This window comes from Eutrigla gurnardus (assembly GCF_963514095.1).
Source record: "Eutrigla gurnardus genome assembly, chromosome: 1".
Classification (NCBI taxonomy): Eukaryota; Metazoa; Chordata; class Actinopteri; order Perciformes; family Triglidae; genus Eutrigla; species Eutrigla gurnardus.
In genome coordinates this window covers 31,012,047-31,032,403 of record NC_139915.1, presented here as the reverse complement: position 1 = coordinate 31,032,403, position 20,357 = coordinate 31,012,047, and the positions used below count along the sequence as shown (strand labels likewise).

The window sequence follows — 20,357 nt, the reverse complement described above, 5'->3', positions numbered from 1 at the left end:
GATTTCATTTGGGTCTTGAAATAAAGTTGCAGAATTTCATCCATAGTCCTCTAACATTTATACCTAGCAGTCCATGAGGGAGCCTGGATGTTCCTGTTTTTCTGATATTTGTGATAGTGAGTCTTATAAGCTAGCTTTGTTTTTATAGGTAGAAAAGTAGCCTGTTGATAACCTGTTAACTCCACGTAAATGCATTTATTTTATCTCTTTTATTCAGCTTTTAACATGTATATGTTTTCAATAACAAATACTTCAACTGGATTTGTGATTTATCGAATGTGTATCTCTTCAAAATGTCTGGTTTGCCTATTTAAGACAATATCAGGTGAAAATGTAAAAAAGGTTAGGAATGTTCGTTTACACATTATTTTCTCTTCTCGTGATTTAAAGATGAGGCCTAGATTGTGTTTTTGTGTTATTGTGCCGTGAAGGTTTGTTGTTTTTTACAAAGTGGGGCCCCAGAAAAGAAATGCAGGAAACCCTGATTCAAACTACAAAGCTAGCTAGAGTGATTTAAGGGGCCGTTTTCTAGTCGCTGATGAACGAAACAAAACTGGTCCATCCTCCCGTTACAAAGGAACAATTAAAGTGATTACTGATCAATGCCAGTTATATACAGTATATAAGATAGTAACAACTCACCAAAGTAATCCTGAGGTTCTAGGAACATAGCATCATCACCTAAAATAGGTGTAATGTGGCACCAAACCAGAGAGGTCAGGTGATCATAAAGCTTACAAAGCAAGTTAGAAAGTTGGTAAAGGTACAACCCAAATGGTCTGTCTTTGACCTCCCTTTATCTTTGTCCCGTTACAGAAAACAATGTTAGCATGACACGATGACCGGAGCAAATTGCATTAATGAATGTAAAATAGTGTTTTCTTGTCTCTTTTTAAACTAGGATGGAAACAAATCTGTCACAACAATGAGCTGATTTTTTTTCTTTCACCCAAACACTTTGCTTCAATGAGGAGAGACAAGAAAATGAAGAAAACACATAATGTGTAATAATAAAGTCCTGATAGAGTCTTCAAATCTACAGGTAGATTGGGGTCAGGGGGGGGTCCGCCCTGAGCAGCAGCGAGATGAATCCCCCCGCGGAGTCCAGACGCTGGTGATGGGGGCTGATGATTCCGCTGAGACTCGGGGGGATGAAGCTGATGAATCTGTGAAAACTGGGCGGCGATGGGGAGGAAGAGAGACAAACATATTTAAGAGGACACAGCGGCAACATTGATGAGGCTAACAACGAAGGTCGTGTTCATTGGACGGAAGAGTCCAGCTCATGAGAACAGCTAATACCGGGATTGACAGCGAGGACATTATGACTCAGAATGCTTGAATGAGAGGATTTTTAAGAGATAACGGCTGGCTTAAGCACACGCTGGAGCTTCATATGCATACGGGCGCTGGATGTTGGTTATACTTCCATTTGCCCTAATTAAATTTAGCCTTAAAACAAAGATGCTCGAATGTTTACCCCAAATCCTACATCGACTGACTTTGCATAATGTTGAGCAGGAAAATAAAATATGAGACAACTTCAGGTGGACGGTAATGAGGATTATTATCCCTGTTGAGAAGGGAGTTATCTGTTGCTACCCCCAAACACACTGGTCTTGGATGTTTTATCGAGCAACGTAGCATTATTAGATATTATAATTCTGCGAGCATTTCACAAAACACAATTATCTTCGCTGCCAGATACGTACAGCATCGCTTCTCACCAGTCGGCGCAGGTCAACTTCATTACGGCTCTTGGCAATGACAAGGAATGAACAGAAACTCAATTATACATTCGGATATTTGAATCATTTAGTAGTTTTCAGTCGCATTAGCGTATGCAACAATGATCTTGCAAAACATGCCTCCCTCTTGGACATTTAGACCTCGGGGTGCCAGATGTCCTGCGTTTCTTCCTAAAGCTGGAGTCTGAGTAATGATTCCGTCTTCGCAGGCCATCGGATGTTGCTGGGCTTCGGGCCACTCTTGTGGGCCAATAGGATTGTCAGAAAATCAATAATCAAAAGATGGATATGCAGTTTTTTTTTCTCTCCCTGCACATGTGTGTGTGTGTGTGAGACGTTCCATGTGTGTGTATAAAGCTCATGCCGACCGGCTATCATCATCCCAGGAGCCGGCTTTGATGTCTGTTCACTCCAGGCCAGAGAGGTTGGCATCTCTCTTCGCCCTGGGCTCGGCGCCAGCTCGCTGGGCAGGGCAGAGGTTGACTTAGATTTGGAATCGGGCGCCGTGGAACAAATCTATTCTGCAGGGAGAAAAACATCATTTACATGAAAATAATTCTTCAACTTTTACAAGAGAAGCAAGTCGACAGGGGGGGGGGGAGAAGCGGTTGTGTTGTTTTTTTGGAAGGATTTGATGGAGCTGGTGTGTATAGATTTAACAAGTAGCCCATAGGTGGAGGTCAGCCACGCTCATTATCGAGCCTTGTGTGATGGGAAACTTATTCTTGGCAGCAGCACCGGGGGGGAGATTTTGTGAAGTCGTCAGTACAACAATAGGAGATATTAAGCCCCGGCACCTAACTGTGGGCTTGTGGCAACGACAGGGACTATATGACAAATAACCACATAAGACTTTTACGTTTCAAAATAGCTGTTTTTTGTTGTTGTTGTTGTTTGTATTGTCATTTAAAAGAATGTCGACCCATTTTCTTCAAGCTTTTCCAGGGATTTCATGCAGAAGATCCATACACGACTTATTTCTCCACAATGAAAACAGTGTAATAATGATGGGACAGAGGGAAGGAGTCACAGATATGATCCAGTCAACATTTTGTTCATTCACATCCAACACAAAGGTGTAGTCCACTTCATCAACATCATAACTCAAACAAACACACAAGGATACAAATTAGATGAAAGCTGATTAGTGTGATGGATCATAAAGTCAACAATAACTTTCGTGACACTGTAATGAAGAGAAACCCACAGTCAGCTTGTTGAATCTATGTCCTACGTACCAAAATAATAGCTTTGGAAAATGGCCATAATGTTTATTAGAAGACTTTGAACTGATGCTGCAACCAAACTGAACTGCAAACTGTTTTCACCTAACAAAATAAATGTGCATCGTCCCTATTTTGCAGATACTAAAAAGGCTATTAAATTGCTAAAGTCTTCATTTGATTCGTGGCCACATGAGAAAATGCAATTTTGCAGTTAATATAACACAATTCCAAGTTGTTTTATTTCCCTAACTTCAGTTTTTGTATTATTGTCAGGAGCTGTTGATGGCCGCCTTCTCGGTCCCTGCTCTTCATTTCCCCCCAGAAACGTGTTAATTGCCACCGATATCACCTTCAAGCGCCATTTAAAGGGAACATCTCTCTCCCTTTAAGTCCATATTTTCTTAGCAGTCTGGAAATTTCTGTTCAGCTCATAACAAATTAAAAATATCTTGGAGGGCTTGTCGGGCAATCAGAGATCTAACTAATCCATAATTACCCATCAGGCAGGTGCTTATGCGCCAGCAGAACCCAATCAGTACCCTCGTTAGGATTTTTAGAAGACATCCATCACCTGATTGTTATGGGTTTTATCTGTTTGTTTGGTTGTTGTTTTTTTGGGGGGGGGGGGGGGGGGGGGGGGCGATCTGCTGCATCATTCAAAAATAATTCCAATTCAGTATTCTACATGTCTTACTTATTTAAGGAACTTAACCTTGAACGTAACCTTGAAAATCTGGGTACATTTTGAATTTGCATTTACTACACGGTTTCAGGAAAGTGCACACATTATATCTGCTTTCCTCTGTCTGTTGTGGGTGCTTTGATCTAATTCTCACTTTGAGTGTCTTCTGTTCTCTTTTAGTCGCTGAAAAATGACGACTCGGTGGCTAAGAAGGATGTGCAGAGGATCCTGGAGCTCAGCCATAAACAGAGGTAAAGTGAAGGATGCCTTATAGGGTACCAATAGTAGTGTACTGCCGTAGAAAATATCACATGACTCAGAGATGCAGCCCTTCTACAGCTCGGATGAGCGTGAAACTCTCCCTGTTGAATATCCAGTACAAATGATTGGCAACTGTGGTAGAAAATATCTGTTTATTTTATGAAAGGTCAATGCCTGGATACATAAACTCTACAGGGTGGATGTTTACTATGACCTCCAAGGTGCATTTTTGCCAAGAAAAATCAAGTCTGAGCTTAATTTTCTGCTGCGTGTTGCAACAGCCAGGTGTGGTATATATTATATATACTGTAATGCCAAATAGTGCCACAAGGGGGTGCCTCCTTGTTCGTGATGTGTTGGTTCAGGTTGTGCTCGTCTATTGCTCATGTATGACTCATGAATTTAGCGACCTGGGGAGCTGCCTTTGTGAGGTTAATGTTAAGTACTGCAGAATTAATTTCCCTTGTCTGTTGACTCTCTGAGCTAATTGGCTGAATTGGAGCTCATGCTAACAATCCCCAAGCTGCTAGCTCGCCTCACCTACACTAATCACGTTAAAGTGTAGCGGCAAAATCCTTGGAATTCATTTATCTTCAGGTCCGAAATGGGAAAAAAATTATAAAAAATATGTGGAACATTCCTTAAGGTTTTTTTAATCGAAACTTTCGTACAAGGGCTGTTTTGGGCATTCTACCGAAAAGTTTTGCCGAATCATGGTAATATTTACGACAACAAACCCACACTCAACTCCACACACTGGAGACGGGTTCGTTATGTGTGTAATCGTGCGTATAAAGTTAATAACGTGGTCACATTTCCAACGAGGGCGTCAAAGAATGATGTTATTGTGACGAGTGTAAATACTGAGCTTCACTGCGCTGGTTTCCCATCATGCATGGGTGACTGAAAGAGTCCACATGTGTTTATGTGATCCATTTCCTTTAATGCAAGGCTTAATGGTCAGGTCATGATGGTCAGCTAATAATACTAGAGCTCCGAGGCTGAGTGGATTTCTCAAGGAAAGATCTAGTAAAGCCTAATACAGTGTAATGCTATAGCTCATTCTATATGCTCAGGTTCTATACCTTTCATAGCGACTGTATGTCATTTCTGAAACTTGGGTATGAATGTTTGTCCAAACATTATCTTGACAGCAAAGTTATGTTTACCCCTGTTTTTTCATCACAAGCCAGCTCAACCGTTATCCTTCCCCAGATGTTGTCTTCTTTATCTTTTTTTTTTGTGTGTCCAGCAGGACATTATGCTAAAATGGATCAATGGATCAATATCCATACCTTCATGTGACCATAAATCTACAAATTGCTTGAGCAAAAGGCACTGTTTTATTGCTTGGCTTGTTTTTATTGGCATCTGAAATGAGCAGATATTGAAAAGCAACTGTAGAAAAAAAAAATATGCACCATGAAATACACAAGTTTTGGATTCAGTCTCATAGAGATAGATGGGATTGATTTGGTTTTTTTTAATTGACCTTTCGATTTATTCACAGTCAGTCCAAAAGATCCTTCATTCGTACCTCTGTATTTCCATATTGGACCGCAGCTTTAGCAGGAAGCTACAGGCCTTCAAATAATGGCTCACTCACTATGACTGCCCTGTTTGCTTTCACACACAGGAGCAGGTGGATAGTACATGATCCAACCAGAAATCCTTTCTTGTATGTTCAAAAATAATAGGCCCTTTCTCCGTTTTGTTCAGAAAGCATCAGCCATTTAAGCGCTTTTATCTCTTTTTGCAAACGTGCTGGAAAAATGTTTTCCTGAAGTGCTTCACCAGTAACCCAGGATTGTCTGATTAATGCTGTGTGTAATGAGACTTTTAATGATCGGGAGTCATTTGTGGCCTCCGTGCTCTCTGAAATGTCAGCCTGATTGAAGTCCAGCCTTCTGTGTGCAGTATCTTGATAGCCAATCAATAGCCTATCACCAGTCCACGCTAGCTCTCACATGTCACAGACCTTACAAAAAACATAAAACAGCAGCTCGGCTCAATGTTGCCTACCGAGGATTTGTGAGCCGCAATTTTCTCAAAGCGTTATTAATCCAACTTCAGAGTTCCATATCTGCCAAGTGTGATCATTGACTGACTCCATCACGCCGGATGCCGACAGGTGATTCATTGCAAGTAATTTGCTTCTGACAACCCTTAACAGCGATTTGATTGCTTTTCTGAAAATATGTTTTTCCGCAAACTGTAATGCAGCAACGAAAGTGTTTACCACCAAACCGGACGCAGACGCTGAAAAATGTTGCATTTGAAGGTTTTAAGTAGTTGTCAATAGCAACAATTAAACTCTGCTGATTTAACTTCCACCTATTTGCACTCACTCGTCCTCTCCCTCCTCTGTTCGTTCACGCTGTGTCAACATCGCATTTCTTCTCCTTCAGTCCGGGCGCCTTTTTGATCCTGTTTGTACAAAACTTTTCCAAGCAGGAGATGAGGATAGAAATGAAATTCCAAAGCCGTGGCGGTTGGCCGGTCGCTGTGAAGAAAAATGTCTGCTCGGCTGAACTCACGCCAAGAAAACAAGACCATCAGCATTTGAAATGGACGAGTGTTTACGTCTGATGAGCTGCGAGGTCCGTTCCGCACAAACACCGGCTGCTTGGCCGCGAGCGTGCCGCACAGGAAACTCACAGCCGTGCGTGGAAATAGCAAATAGACGGTTAACTCTAATTTAACTGGGCTGCCTGGCGATGTGATCTCCACCAGCGTTCCTGAAGCCACTGACCCACATCACTCGCCCACTTGATGCATAATTCAGCACGCCTTGCTGTTATCCGCAGCATCAAACGGTCGTGGAGGAGCCGTTGCATACCGATGCATTAACATTTATGTTAAACGCATAAAGAATGCAGTCTTCACACAGCGAGCATAAAATCAGTGTGGAGCGCTCGTATTCCACTCCGTAATACCACCTTATGAATACTGCACACTGTGTTTCATTCTACAATCTGAAACCTTTTCCATTGACGATATTTGTATTTGGTGTGTTTGTTAAACTGTCCTTTTATCCATTCAATAAACAGGCGCTGCAGACAAAGTTGTTTGAATGAAAAATGAATGCAGAAAAAGTAGTGTGACCCCAAAGAAGAAAAGAAGTGTGATAAATGTCAATCAAGTCAAAGGTCATATTGATGATTGAACATATTTATGAAAACGAATAATTAAAAAAAAAAAAATTCATCCACAGAGCGTTGAGAAAGGTGCAGACTCAAAGTATCACTTCTCGTGTAAAAAAAAATTCCATTGTGAATGAATCATTTTAAAAAATGTTGCCGGGTCCAAAATGAATGTTTTGTTTACCTCTGTGTAGATGTGTGACGTGTGGCTGCGGCTTCAAGCAAGGCTTGTGAGCCAATAGAATAACGACGTTGGTATCACGTGGTCTCTCTGCATAGTCAGGGGTCAAGAGTCTTTGGGGTTGCCAGTTAGTGTGGAAAAAAACTGAAAAGTTTGACGTTACATGAATTTTGAAACACCACTGCACAGATTAACCCAAGTGTATAGCTACATGTTGCAAAATGAATTCATACCACGAAAGATTCATCACTTGACATGACTGAGTCTGTCTGAGTGTCACTCCACTCGCATGAAAACACAGGTTGTGCAACGGACTGGCAACCCATTGAGGGCTTCGAGCAACAGCTGTGTTGAGACGTGAATGAAATGGAAGGGGGGAGTACGAGTGCTAGATCTAGTTATCAAAGCTAGTTATCAATAGCGCCTTTAAATGTGTGAATGTGTTTGATCAGTTTAACACAAGTGATTCACAGCAGTCAAGAGAGCTCCTCATTCACACGCCAATCACATAGTCAATAAGGTGGTAATGTTTGCGTTATCACATCATCTGTCATGTGAAAAGGCAAAGCTGACATTCGATTTGTCGCAAAAAATAAAATGTGCTTCTGGATACTTGAATGTGTGAAATCTGATCTTTTCAAGGTCTTTTCTATTAAATCAATGTACTCCTAAAGGAACAGTGTGTAGCGTTCATGGGGATCTTCTGGCAGAAAGTATATACAATATTAATAAGTCTGGAGAATGTATGTTTATATCTATGTGTGGAGCGACTCCTCTTTATGTTTCTATGGTAGATCCGAATGGACAAACCAGCAGCTTCACATGTAATCGTCGACCACCAAAGTTCAGTTGGTTGCAAACTTCCACTTCACCACCGATAAACACCTTTTAATATATTCATGTAGTGTCATGATGTTAATTTATTCCAATAGGATCTAGGAGCGTGCTGGCTATCAGCCTCACGACAGATAAGCCTCTGGGGGCCAAAGGGCTGGATTTCTGAGGTTCCAGTGCAGCCGGCGGATATCCGGGCCAAGACTACCTTTTCTCTGCTCGTTGTTTTCAGTCTGACCAGCAACTTGAGATACAAGTAGCCAGTTTACAAGCTCATTTTAAACCAATAAAAAGCTAAATCATTGCCAGATGATAGCCGATGCGTTCCCAGATTGCATTTCTGCCAGTGTGGTCCGCCTAGTCTCCAAACAGAAACCAACCCATGCCGTAATCTTGTCCCGTTGCCTACATTAGTGAACTGGGTTGTTATTCTTTGTTCAGAAGTAAACCGAAGACACTGTAATGAAAATGGCCTCACATAAATGAGCTCCCGTGCAAAATGGCTCTCAACAGTGGTACATTTAAGAAAGCCATTCTGTGGCGGAGCAGTGGGGGCCTCTGAGAGTGTGAGGAGGATTGTGCTAACAGAGTGTTTCTCACTTCCCTCTCACTTGACAGAGAGGAGATGAAGTCCCTCCAGGCAGCCTTGCAGAAGCAGCTGGATGAGGCCAACGAGCGAGCAGAGAAGCAGCAGGCCACGGTAAGACGGCGTCGACCCGACCGCCAACATCCGGCCTCCTCTAACCGCCACCGTCACCTGTCACACAGGCCCCTCGGTGATCTACGCTCATTACCCAGCAGCCAGTGCTCTCTCTCTCTCTCCCCTCCTTGCCACAACGGTTAATTGGAACTCGGCAATTGGGAGAGAAAGCTTTGCGTTAGCACCTCAACAGCGAATGTAATGAGACGAGACAAACACCTGAGAACACGTACTTATCTATCCATCTCTCCATCTACACTATCCACCTCTCCATCTGTATAGATGCTAGCCAACAGATTGTCACACCGCCTTTAATTAAATTCCACTTGATCACTATTTGACAAATTTAATTCACAAACGGTGAAGAATGCACAAGCAGAGTCAAGGGTGATGTGTTGACATTGCTTATTGTGTTTCAATAATGCACCATCATGCCGACCGTTTCAACAGAATTGCATTAGTCGGCAACAGCTTGGGTTCACGTTCATCTCCTGTCAGCTTACGTCATTCTAATTCAACGCAACAGGAAATAGACTGGGAACCACTTAAATGTTTACGACGTGAAAGGCACTTTAAAAAAGCAGTAAATCCTCATGTTTAAGGAGCTGGAATGAATGTTTGCTATTCTACTTACAATTACTTACTAATATGATAATTGGCGATAAGTAGTTGATGATTAGTTTTCTGTTGGTCAACAAATAAATCGATTAAATAATCCTTTCATTTCCAGTAATTTGAAAAGTCATGATTTGTAAAAAAACAACAAAAAAAACAATCATGTATGCAGATGATACTCCGCTCACTTGTAAAGACTTAACCAATGTTTTTATGCCTAAATTGCATAATATGTATGATATGTTCATGAAAACTATATGTCAATCCAAATCAGTGGCGGATTAGAGTATATTGACGAGTGGAAAGGCTTCAAGCTGGAACAAACAAATTTAATTAAATCACCACTTAATGATCTTGACCCCACATTCTTTATGGTCACAGCATATCGACAGAATTATAGAGGAAAATTGAAGAGGCGTTCAATGTCAACAGATAATGTTACCATTGCTAACTCTAGTAGACAAAAATAGTGAATCAATGATGATAGTTCAATTTCAGCCGTCTGCTCGAATTATTTAAAAATAAGACTGCTACATTGTTCAAATCAGATCAGACACCAAGTATCTACGCACTTTAGAAACAAATGAATCATCTCTTAGTGACAAATTACATCCATTCATCTAGAACATGTTTTGCTTACAAACTATCGTATTCTTGTCTTGTAAGATAATTTAATTCCCACACATATTAATACATAAGTAATTAATCTATCAATGATTTTACTGTGTGGAGTCCAGGAAGACTATGCTGTGATAGAAGCCGATGACAAATGTCATAAATAGAAATGAACATAGGAACTAAAATGATAGTGCTCTGGAAAACGGAGCTTTGCAGGAAAACATTCACCCTTCATTGGTTAAGCTGCTGTAATGTTGCCTGTTGTATAAACTGACCTCCATGGCCTCCAAAACCATGCTGTAACACGTTTGCTGGTATAACAAATTTAAAACGCATTGTCGACGGAGGTGTTGTGTTCCTGCGTGTGCCCTCTTACTGTATCGCCCCACATTTCCATCCTCGTATTATTCAGAGAGACCACCTCTTGTTCCGCAATGAACTCCTTATCAAGAAATCAGCATGAAGCCTGTCTCGGTGCGCTGACAGCTACGTGGCCTTGGGAGTTTTTTTCTGGGGGTTTTCAATATATGCTAATGAAATGCGACTCCTGCCATAGTTCCGGCATCGGCTCGGTCAGGAGGTTAAATGAGCACAGCGACATGACGATCAACAGTCAAAAGAGAATCTGCTCTATGCGAGTTAAACAATCGTACAGTAACAATTTCAAGTGACGTTCTCGCCATTTTCCTAAGAACAGCAACAAATCAGTCGCGCAGCTTTATGGTTTGCGTTTGACATTTATGTTCTGTTAAATGATATTTATCACCCCCGTTAAGATTGAAGATTAATATGAACACCTCTGCAGCATGCAAATGCCACGCAAGTTCAATAGAGCAATGAAACGCTGTATCTGGTCCCGAGTCCTCGTGTCCACAGAAAATTCAGTTGAGAAAACGGGGCTTCCAAAGAAACCCTCCAGAGAGAACCAACACTATGAATGTTACAAGCACCTTACTTGCAAAAATTGTTTTTGAAATATTTATTGCAGCTTCTGTTGTTCAAAAACCACCAAAAGCAGAAGGCCAAAAAAAGTGTTTAAACATGCTGCTAGGTATGGACGATGAGATTCAGGCCCATCTCTATTTCAGACAGCGTTCTGCATGAGGAAGACGTTAAGCGTGCATTCTGTGATTGTCTGCACATCTCAAGCTTTCATAAATATTTTAAATTTTGTGAGCGAGGTGCCTCTCCAACTTCTTGGTGTAGAATCCTACATAAAAATAGAGATAGGTGATACACAAAAGGTACACAAAGACGATTATTGTAGAGACACTCTACGTACCCCTCTGGGGTGAATAGTGGACGTGTCACTATTAACTTGTTACGTGGATAGTGTCTTTTCAAATTCAAATTGTGTTTCTGTTGGGTTTAGGGATCCCGCACACATGTACACACTTATGCACACACCATACAATAGTGGACAGAACGTAGAATTTGAATCGCCGGGTACTTTTAAGATCGGGACAGAGTGATCCTCCGACTTTCTCTTCGGCATGACAGCTAACCGCCAGCATCATGATTGTTTTTACAATAGGTTAGGTAATAATAAGTGGGACAGAACATGTTTATAAAACATAGATATTTGTCAGGACTCTGGACCAGTATGAAACTGGGACAATCCCGGAAAAACTGGAGGTCTGGTCCCTTTAATCTAGATCAAATACCAGGTCAAAACGTTTAACCTGTCCAATACTTTGGTTGATGAGAGTGAATTTGGTTTATTGGAGTTCTTGAATGATATTCCCATCAGCCTCAGCTCTACTTTGAGTTTTGTGCTACTTTTGTAAATCTTAGTGAGGTAAAATGTGTGAGCCTGTTAGCTTGACTGTAGAACACATTTTCCGTAGAATGTATTCATGTGTCCATCCATGTTTAGCCCAACTCAGTATCCTCCTGCTACGCTTCCCTTTTCCACACACTTTTATTCTTTACAATTCAAAAGCTAGAGCAAGACCAGATTTATTTAGCTTAAAAATACATTAAATAAATAAAACAATGTGATTATTATATACCTCCTATTTTTTACCCATTTGACCTAAAACCCTACCAGAATATGTCTTTTTTTTAGCCATTCCCGGGAGCTGTGGCGGTGACTGAAAGGCTAAAACATGAACCTTGATGTTATCACGGGGATGTGAGTCAACTGGTGAGGCTGGATTTACAGTTCCCCAGGGTACAGACCCGGTATGAGGTCACCAGCCCCATGAATCTGCTCCTCTTTGTCCTCCAGACTATCTGGATGACCTCTCTCAAGGACACTTAAAACGTCTCTTTTCAGAATGAAAAGCAGAAAGAGGGACAGAAAACCTCAGCCTATCTATCCCTCTCAGACGCCGATAATTCATTCTTTTCAACATACGCCGCGGCCCATGGCAGCAGTTTGCCATCTGCAGTCGACGTTTGAACCTCTGTCTGGCTGCTAAACACGAGCCACGGGCCTGCACCAACAAGACACGCTGAGCTCATGATAAAAGGATTGCGATAAACAAAGATATTACCCTGACATGATAAGCATATGGGCTATTAAATCAGGCACACAGTGGAGAGGAGGTAGTCGCTCGCTGCAGGAACAAACGCCCGAGCGGATCGAATGTGCCGCAATCAGAGAGCCTCGGATGGAACATCTCTGGTCACTTGGTATGCTAAACTACTTTTGTAGGACACGAGAGAAATATAAAACGTGACAGAAGGTTTTTTGCTTTTTTTAATCTGACTTGAAACGTCTTGAAACCTTGATGGGTGGCCGGCTGAAGAAACGGGTTTGAAAATGTCACTAGAGCAAAAGGGCCCTTGTAAGAAACGGTGTTCATTTATGGTGTAATATACTGCCTCAATGTAAACTCACCAGCGCTGCTCATACAGGTTCAATTAAAGACAGTAAATTAGATGTTAATCACAAGCAGTCAGTACACTTAGCTAATGTTATGGCTGAGGCTTTAATCACTCTTTTTATTCAGTTACTAATTGCCAAACTGAATGATGCACAATTGTGTTCTTTTTTCATTTCTTTCTGGTTTATATGTTCCTATACTTTTTGTATCTGGGGCAGCGACACTGAACATGACCTTTCATGCCCTCTGCTTGGGAATGTGTGGTTTGTGGTTCCTCAGGGTTAGGGTTAGTGATAGGCTAAGTAATAAGTACCAATCTCACGTTGGCCCACTCATTAACCGATCGCAGGTGGCTTCTTTCCCTTGAATGGATAAAACAAAGTTTAAAAATTGCACAGGTGTGTATATACCTGGGCAGCTTGCCATGATTCAAGTCTACGTGGGGGGAATCGACGATCCACCTCTCCCAATCCAAAGCCTCTTGTAGCTACATTCTCGGTACCGTAGAGCTCCACGATAACAAAAAGCTGCTTAAAAAGCATCACTGAGCCACACTGTTGCGTTGGCTGAAATAATCCTTCGCCACCATGAAACGGGAGTTTATGTGGAGTCGATCCCTCACACCGCCCCGCCGCTGTAGACGCGTAGTAAACCACCAAATGTGCGTAATCCGTGGCTAAAATGAGTCCATTATTTACTTCTGTTTGAGTAATGTTGCGTAACCCATTGTTAAAGATGAAATGTCTTCGTTGGTAACAGATATGTTTGATCAGACAGACAAAGGCATTTTGGTTTTTGGTGTTTTCACAACGAAAAGACAGACTGTTGTCTGCTTTATCCTTTGATATTAGTGGAAAGTAAAGCACATATTGACACTGCTTTTTGTTGATCGTCGCAATCTCTTTCATTCAGCGCGCTCAGCGTCCGCCACCTTCATTAAACTCATCCACCAAATGACAAACAAACTGTATGACCAGCTTCCTTTTGTCCTCTCTGTTCTCAGATCAAATTTCTCAAAGTGGAGATGGAGAAAAAAACCAAAATCATCAAGGATTTACAGCAAGAGGTGAGTCGTCTAAAGCATCATTTAAAGGCTGGTATGAATCTGCAATAATCATGAATTCTTCGTGTTTACGCCTTCATGAGCTACGTATGTAGCCGCGATGCTAATGTACCAATCAGGAACCGTCTCTCCCGCCACTGTGTCTACTTCAATAACGTTTAATGATGAGCTTTGTTTGCCAAATACCTTGGAGGATTGGGGTGAGAGCTTGTTGCCTTCCATCACTGGTGGCCATACGATGAACCGGAGTCCGTCTTTGATCACGATTCGGGATTGCAAACTCTCGCGGCGGCGTGCGGCGGTCGGAGAAATGGGTCGCTCTGACTCTGCCTCTCCTGCAACATAATTCTATCTGCATGCTGGTTGAACATCAGTGCAAAGATAATTCATCTAAAAAGATGTGGGTTTTTTTCTCTCTCTGTCTCTCTTTGATTCGGGTGGTGCTGACACCAAAGTCTGACATTTAGCGCTGATGCCTCAGACAGCTGGAGAGAAAAAGAAGAAGTTCCGCTGGCAAATACCATTGTTGCCGTTAATGAAAATATATGACACCGCATTATCTTCCGTTTGCCTTGTTATCTGAAGGAATAAAAAGAAAGTGAAGAAAATACAACAACAAGAAGAAAGAAAAACTCCTCAACAAAATTGGCCTATTAAATGCAACACAGCTCCGTCGGTGGCAGCTGCCTTTAAAGTTGCTTTAAGTTCAATATGATACATGAAAAAGACGAGCAAAGTGAAACCTCTGCAGACAAATGAAATAACATCATGCTAATTGATTTGACTGAATGTTATATATATATATGGAAGACCCTTTGCTCAGTTCAAGGTGTACATGGAGACCTGCTTCTTAACGACAGGAGTTTTTATTCTCACTAGAAATGCAAATACAAAGTTCAGCTCATTTTTTCAGTGAGTGAACACACTTATGAGGTCATTAACTCACAATTAGCTATAAAGCACATTTTTCATGATTTAAACGGCTTTATGAACTGTGTTTCAAGAACACATGCCACCCTGGATATTATACAAGTATGCTAAGCTATTAAGATGTTTTATTTATAATTAATGCATTAAAAGGCTCGTAATGTGCCTTATGAAGAAGGCACACTATGGTAGCAGTACTTGGGATGTTTTTTATTCTTTTCTTTTTACCGCAGGCAGGCATGCAATTTAATGACTTAGAAAGATGGGGTACTAAAATAAATGCCACATCACGTTGCTCACTCACCGCTGCAGTGAGAAAAAATGATTTTTGCCAGATGTTCAAATTAATTTGTGCCCAATTTTGACTAAACTCTGCATTGGTAACGTGATAAAGCATCTCTAATGAAGAACCAAATGATGACATAATGACATCAATTTACTGCGATCAAACTGATTACCTGCCAGCATGTGGGTTTCTGTGGTGTTATCGGGAATTGAAGTAGCTCACGAAAGATATACAAAGGATCAAATGAACGATGCCCTGCTTGGTGTGTTTGGTCAAATTTGACAACATTACCTTTTACCTGCAGGTTTAATTAAAAGGTGGTGCATCAGTGAGTGTCACTGTCGAAAATCCACTTAAGAAATAAGAACATTGTTCAGGCATACATTAAAAAACTCTAGCAGTTGATTTTCTTTGTTCTGTTCTCGCATACTTAACTCTGTAATCAGACGTAAATGTAGAGAGGCTTCCGCAGTCAATCAAGTGATTTCCACAGCGGTAGGTTGGATGCGTTGGTAGCACTCCAGGGCAGATTGCTGGTTAGTGACTAAATGACCCATAAAGGAGACCATGATTTGACTCCGTACTGAACAGTTAGGGATTTCTTTACTCCTAAACAGTGTTTTGATTTAGAAATAGAACAGGTACCAAAAACCCTGCCGACGTCTATTTCTCTGAGAGTAAACGGGAAGCACCTTTCATACATCCACCGCTCCACGGTCGTTCCACCGCTTCGTTGATGACATTTGGAATTCCAGAGTCACGTATCTGGGACTCTCTGACCGAGGAGCCTTTATAATAATCCCACATGGGTCATACGTGGTCAACACAAGCGTGAACTTTCCTGACATCTGTGATGCTCTGACATTTAAGTTGTGGCTACATGCGGGGAATCTTGAGAATAATTCCCATGCATCTATTGCGCTCGTGAGTCACAGGAAATGTGTTGTGTGCAGAAACTCAAAAGGTCAAAAGTGTTTAAGCATTATCACTTTGCCACGACGGAGGACATTCTGCTTAGCCTTCCGGATTTAGTCGGCTCCCAACGCTGCACCTTAGGAAAGAAGAAACATCTCACATAATGACGTTTGACCACCGCCATCAATGTCACTGTGACCTCAAACATGTTTTTCCTTTTGAAAACCCACAATTTACCATTTATAGCCGTTAATGTTCACCTGTTGGAAGGAAATCAAAACTTCCTTTCAAAGTGTTCAAAGGCAAATATGTTTTTATGTGACTGCTTTTATTATTTATAAAAAATAAACCATTTTCTTTTTACCAGAAGCAGATAAAATCAGTCTCTAGCCGAGAGAGGTGGGCAATATTCTTAGAAAAAAACGTTATAGATCTGCTACTTTTTAAAGTTGCAAATTTACGAGTTTATAAAGCAAATTTGTTACTTTATAAAAGTAGCAAAAGTAGCAAATTTACTACTTTATAAAGTCGCAGATTAGCATCTTAGTCCGCTAGCTCCAGCTAGCATCTTAGCACAACCACCTGATCAATAAACACCAAGATGACAATTTGGCCCACATATAAAAAGAAAACCAATAATAATCAACAGCCATCAGCCTAAGGACCTTAAGGGCATTGTCACACATTGTGATGTATTATTAGGAAAATAAATGCGTACATTCAAGGGAAGTAAGCTAGCATAAATGCTGGTTATTAGCATCGTAATAGAGTAGCAATTATGCAACTTTTTTTCTCGGAATGTTGCCCACCTCTCGGCTCCGTTTTTTCTTCTTTTTTTTTCTACAGTGGCCCTACTACACCGTCGTAGATTTCAGTGCACGCTATGTGCATTTTATTTTATGGTAAGAAGCCTCAGAATATACATGATATAGATTTGTTTATTGCTACTGCAGTCTAATATGAAGATTATAATGTTCCTTTATTGAGGAAACTAGGGATGTTGATTCAAATTTTCATTTATTTTGCTCTTATTAGCACGCTGAAGTACTTGTAAAACCCTTTTGTATCGATAAAAGACTAAAACCACATCATACATCCTGTATTGTTCTACAATTACTCAACTCTGTGTTGAGATAATCATGCGTGAAGCTAACTGCATCCTTCGTTTATATTCAAAATGTGTTTTCTATTTGCACATCGCTGTGAACTGTGTTGTGGTGTCAGCGGGGGGGAAGCTTCATGGCTGCGTTTCACTGTGAAGTTGTTATCAATGATTTGCTTTCAGGGCTTATTATGAGTATTTTGACGGACGATGATTTACAGACTGACGTGGTTCCTGCTGGGATCCATCAGGTTCTCGCCGAGCATTATAATAGACAGCGTTGCCACACACTCGGCTCCTCGCTGCTGATGCTGATGGTTTTTTAGTCCAAAATGGCTTCCCGTCATTGTCTTCTTTCCTTTTCATGTGTTCCTGATGTAATTTCACCGGCTAAATGGGCAGAAAGGAATGGTGCACCAGGGCATTTTACTGGATCTCTCAGGGATACTGAAAAATAACAACAAAAGCCAAGAAATTGAAGTAGGCAGAAAATGTAAACCACATCTTTAGGTGCGTTGGACAGGACAAAGAAGAAACAGATGAAACCACTGAAGTTAATACACAAGTGTTATATTATAGTCCAGCAAGTCAAGCAGTTTCGTGTTTTTAATTAGACCAATGACTGATACCATGAAGTTACTTGTTCATGATCTTCCGAAAGAGATAAAACGCAAACATTAAAAAAGATGTGATGACTCATTTCAGTTTTTGGTTAAAAGTGCTTCAAATAGTAACCGAAATGCAGATAAAAAGAGAGCATGAAAGTATTGCATAGGACATTAAATTAATCTGGGATTTTTCTTAACATTTGGACAGTAAATGCCTGAATTTTCTGTTTTATAGAAAAGAGGAAAAAATAGTATAATTACCCATTTTCTTGTCATATTTCAACACGGCACACTGAGCTGCACGCCATTGTCTCCTTGAAGAAATAAATGGCTTTCTCGCTCCTCCACTCAACGACGGAAAGCTACCACATTAGCACAAAAAGGGCTCTCGAGACCATTGAGACTCCATCACAACTAATTTCACACATATGATCACTGACATGCAGTGAAGTCTCCTTGCTAAAAGTAGGGGGAAGTGAAATGGAGCGAGACAGGCGATGGCATGCCGTGTCATTCCTTCGCACAGAGCGGACAGGTGATGTACAGTCTGATCGATTGCGCTCACATGTCGGAGACAGCGGGCTCCACTTGTTACGCAGGAGGCCTTGACATCCAGCGAGAGTGTTTCCTTCAAATGAAAGGAAAAAAGTGTCGTGTAGTCAGATGGCATTGATAGATTAGAGTGCATATAATGGTGTGTTGTAAACACTTACCTGAATATGCTTCAGCTGGCAATGGAATGCATGCACCAGTTTCAAACAGCATGCATGCTAAGCTAAGAGGAAAACACTCACGTCTGAATTCAGGGTTGTATCTGGAAAATGTTGGATGGGATACATTTACATTTAGGGCATTGAGCAGACGCTTTCGTCCAAAGGAGAGTCCAACGAAGTGAGTCATGCTATGCAGAGTCGAGGTGAAGTCTGAACAGGTCTTGAGTCTTTTGTGGAAAATGGGATACAGCAGTTGCTCCAAATTGTACATACAGGAGGTTTTTATTGGCCCAAAGGATGTGCAAATAGATCTGTGCAGCCCAAACTGGTGCAGACTTGTGTTTCGGGCTCTCAATGCTAAAAGAAAACAGCCATGACGTGATGATCTGAGCATGAACTCTCAGAGAATTCATAAGATGTGGATTCGGATTTAATCACAACTTCGTTCATCCGCCGTGACCTGGATAATGTGAAAGACATGTGAGCTAACAGTCGAGCTAAAGGTGCAGAAAATTGCATTTTCCCCACGATGTAAAATGCAGAAATGCTCAAATAAAAAATCACCTCAGTTTGTTCTGATTTTCTTAAATAATCCCAGATGCTGGGAGCGTTTGGGTATTTCATTTAGATGCAAATATAATCTTAACAGCAAATCAATGTGAGTTTGGTTGCTATGACAATATGCAAACGCATACACACTAAATGAAAGTGGCACAAGGATCTCACAGTCATAAACTCATATTATTGAGCCAGGCGAGCTCCGAACAACCGGATCTGGAAATACAACGGAGCAGCTTCTGACAAAGAGCAGCGTCCCTCAAATGGGTGTGAAACCTCGCATGAATGCAAACACGGGAACGGGAAATAAATATAGCATCTCAGCGGAATAACAACACAGGTGCAATCAAGAGCAATTCATGACTTTCATAAGAGCTGATTGCAAGACGACCAACACAATCAACACCTAGCTTGTTACAAATTCAGAGCTCCCGGCACATTTTTGATAAGTAAAAGAATTATGAATGAGGCTGTCATCAGGATAATTTCTGTTCAAACTTGATAGTATCAACTATTAAAATGCGTTGAAAACGTTCCCAGGTAGTTGGAGTTGGAGGCAGATGTTCTGTAAACCGTATGCCCGACTGCCCACTGCTGGTTCAGTGTTTCTCTTTCAGGCATTTCTTTCTTTCAAACAATCCTGCCGTATGTGTCCCGATTCTATCATCACGTTTAAGGACCATTGTAGGTTAATACAGAAAAATAATTAAAGAACTGGGGAAACGGGAGAGTATACCGAGAAACAAACACAGATTCTAGATATTAATGTGGTAAATTTATGAGAGAACACATTTATAGTGTGAGATGGATGGATGAATGGTTGGATGGCTGGATGGACAGACAGATGGATGATGGATGGATGGATGGATGGATGGATGGATGGATGGATGATGGATGGATGGATGGATGGATGGATGGATGGATGGATGGATGGATGAACGGATGGATGGATGGATGGATGGATGGATGGATGGATGGATGGATGGATGGATGATGGATGGATGGATGGATGGATGGACGAATGGATTGATGATGGATGGATGGCTGGATGGATGGATGAACGGATGGATGGATGGATGATGGATGGATGGATGGATGGATGGATGGATGGATGAACGGATGGATGATGGATGGATGGATGGATGGATGGATGAACGGATGGATGGATGGATGGATGGATGATGGATGGATGAACGGATGGATGATGGATGGATGGATGGATGGATGGATGGATGATGGATGGATGAACGGATGGATGATGGATGGATGGATGGATGGATGGATGGATGAACGGATGGATGATGGATGGATGGATGGATGGATGGATGGATGGATGGATGGATGGA

General features: G+C 41.3%; 1 protein-coding gene across 2 annotated transcripts in view; it reads left to right on the top strand.

The window, feature by feature from the left end:
- luzp2 (leucine zipper protein 2) overlaps positions 1 to 20,357 on the top strand; it is a 147,004-nt gene that overhangs the window by 77,467 nt on the left and 49,180 nt on the right. For both annotated transcript variants that reach the window (XM_084016641.1, XM_084016640.1), the window contains exons 3-5: positions 3,837 to 3,907; positions 8,694 to 8,775; positions 13,843 to 13,905. In XM_084016641.1, the coding sequence (XP_083872767.1) occupies positions 3,837 to 3,907; positions 8,694 to 8,775; positions 13,843 to 13,905 (216 nt within the window). The remainder of the gene's footprint in view (positions 1 to 3,836; positions 3,908 to 8,693; positions 8,776 to 13,842; positions 13,906 to 20,357) is intronic.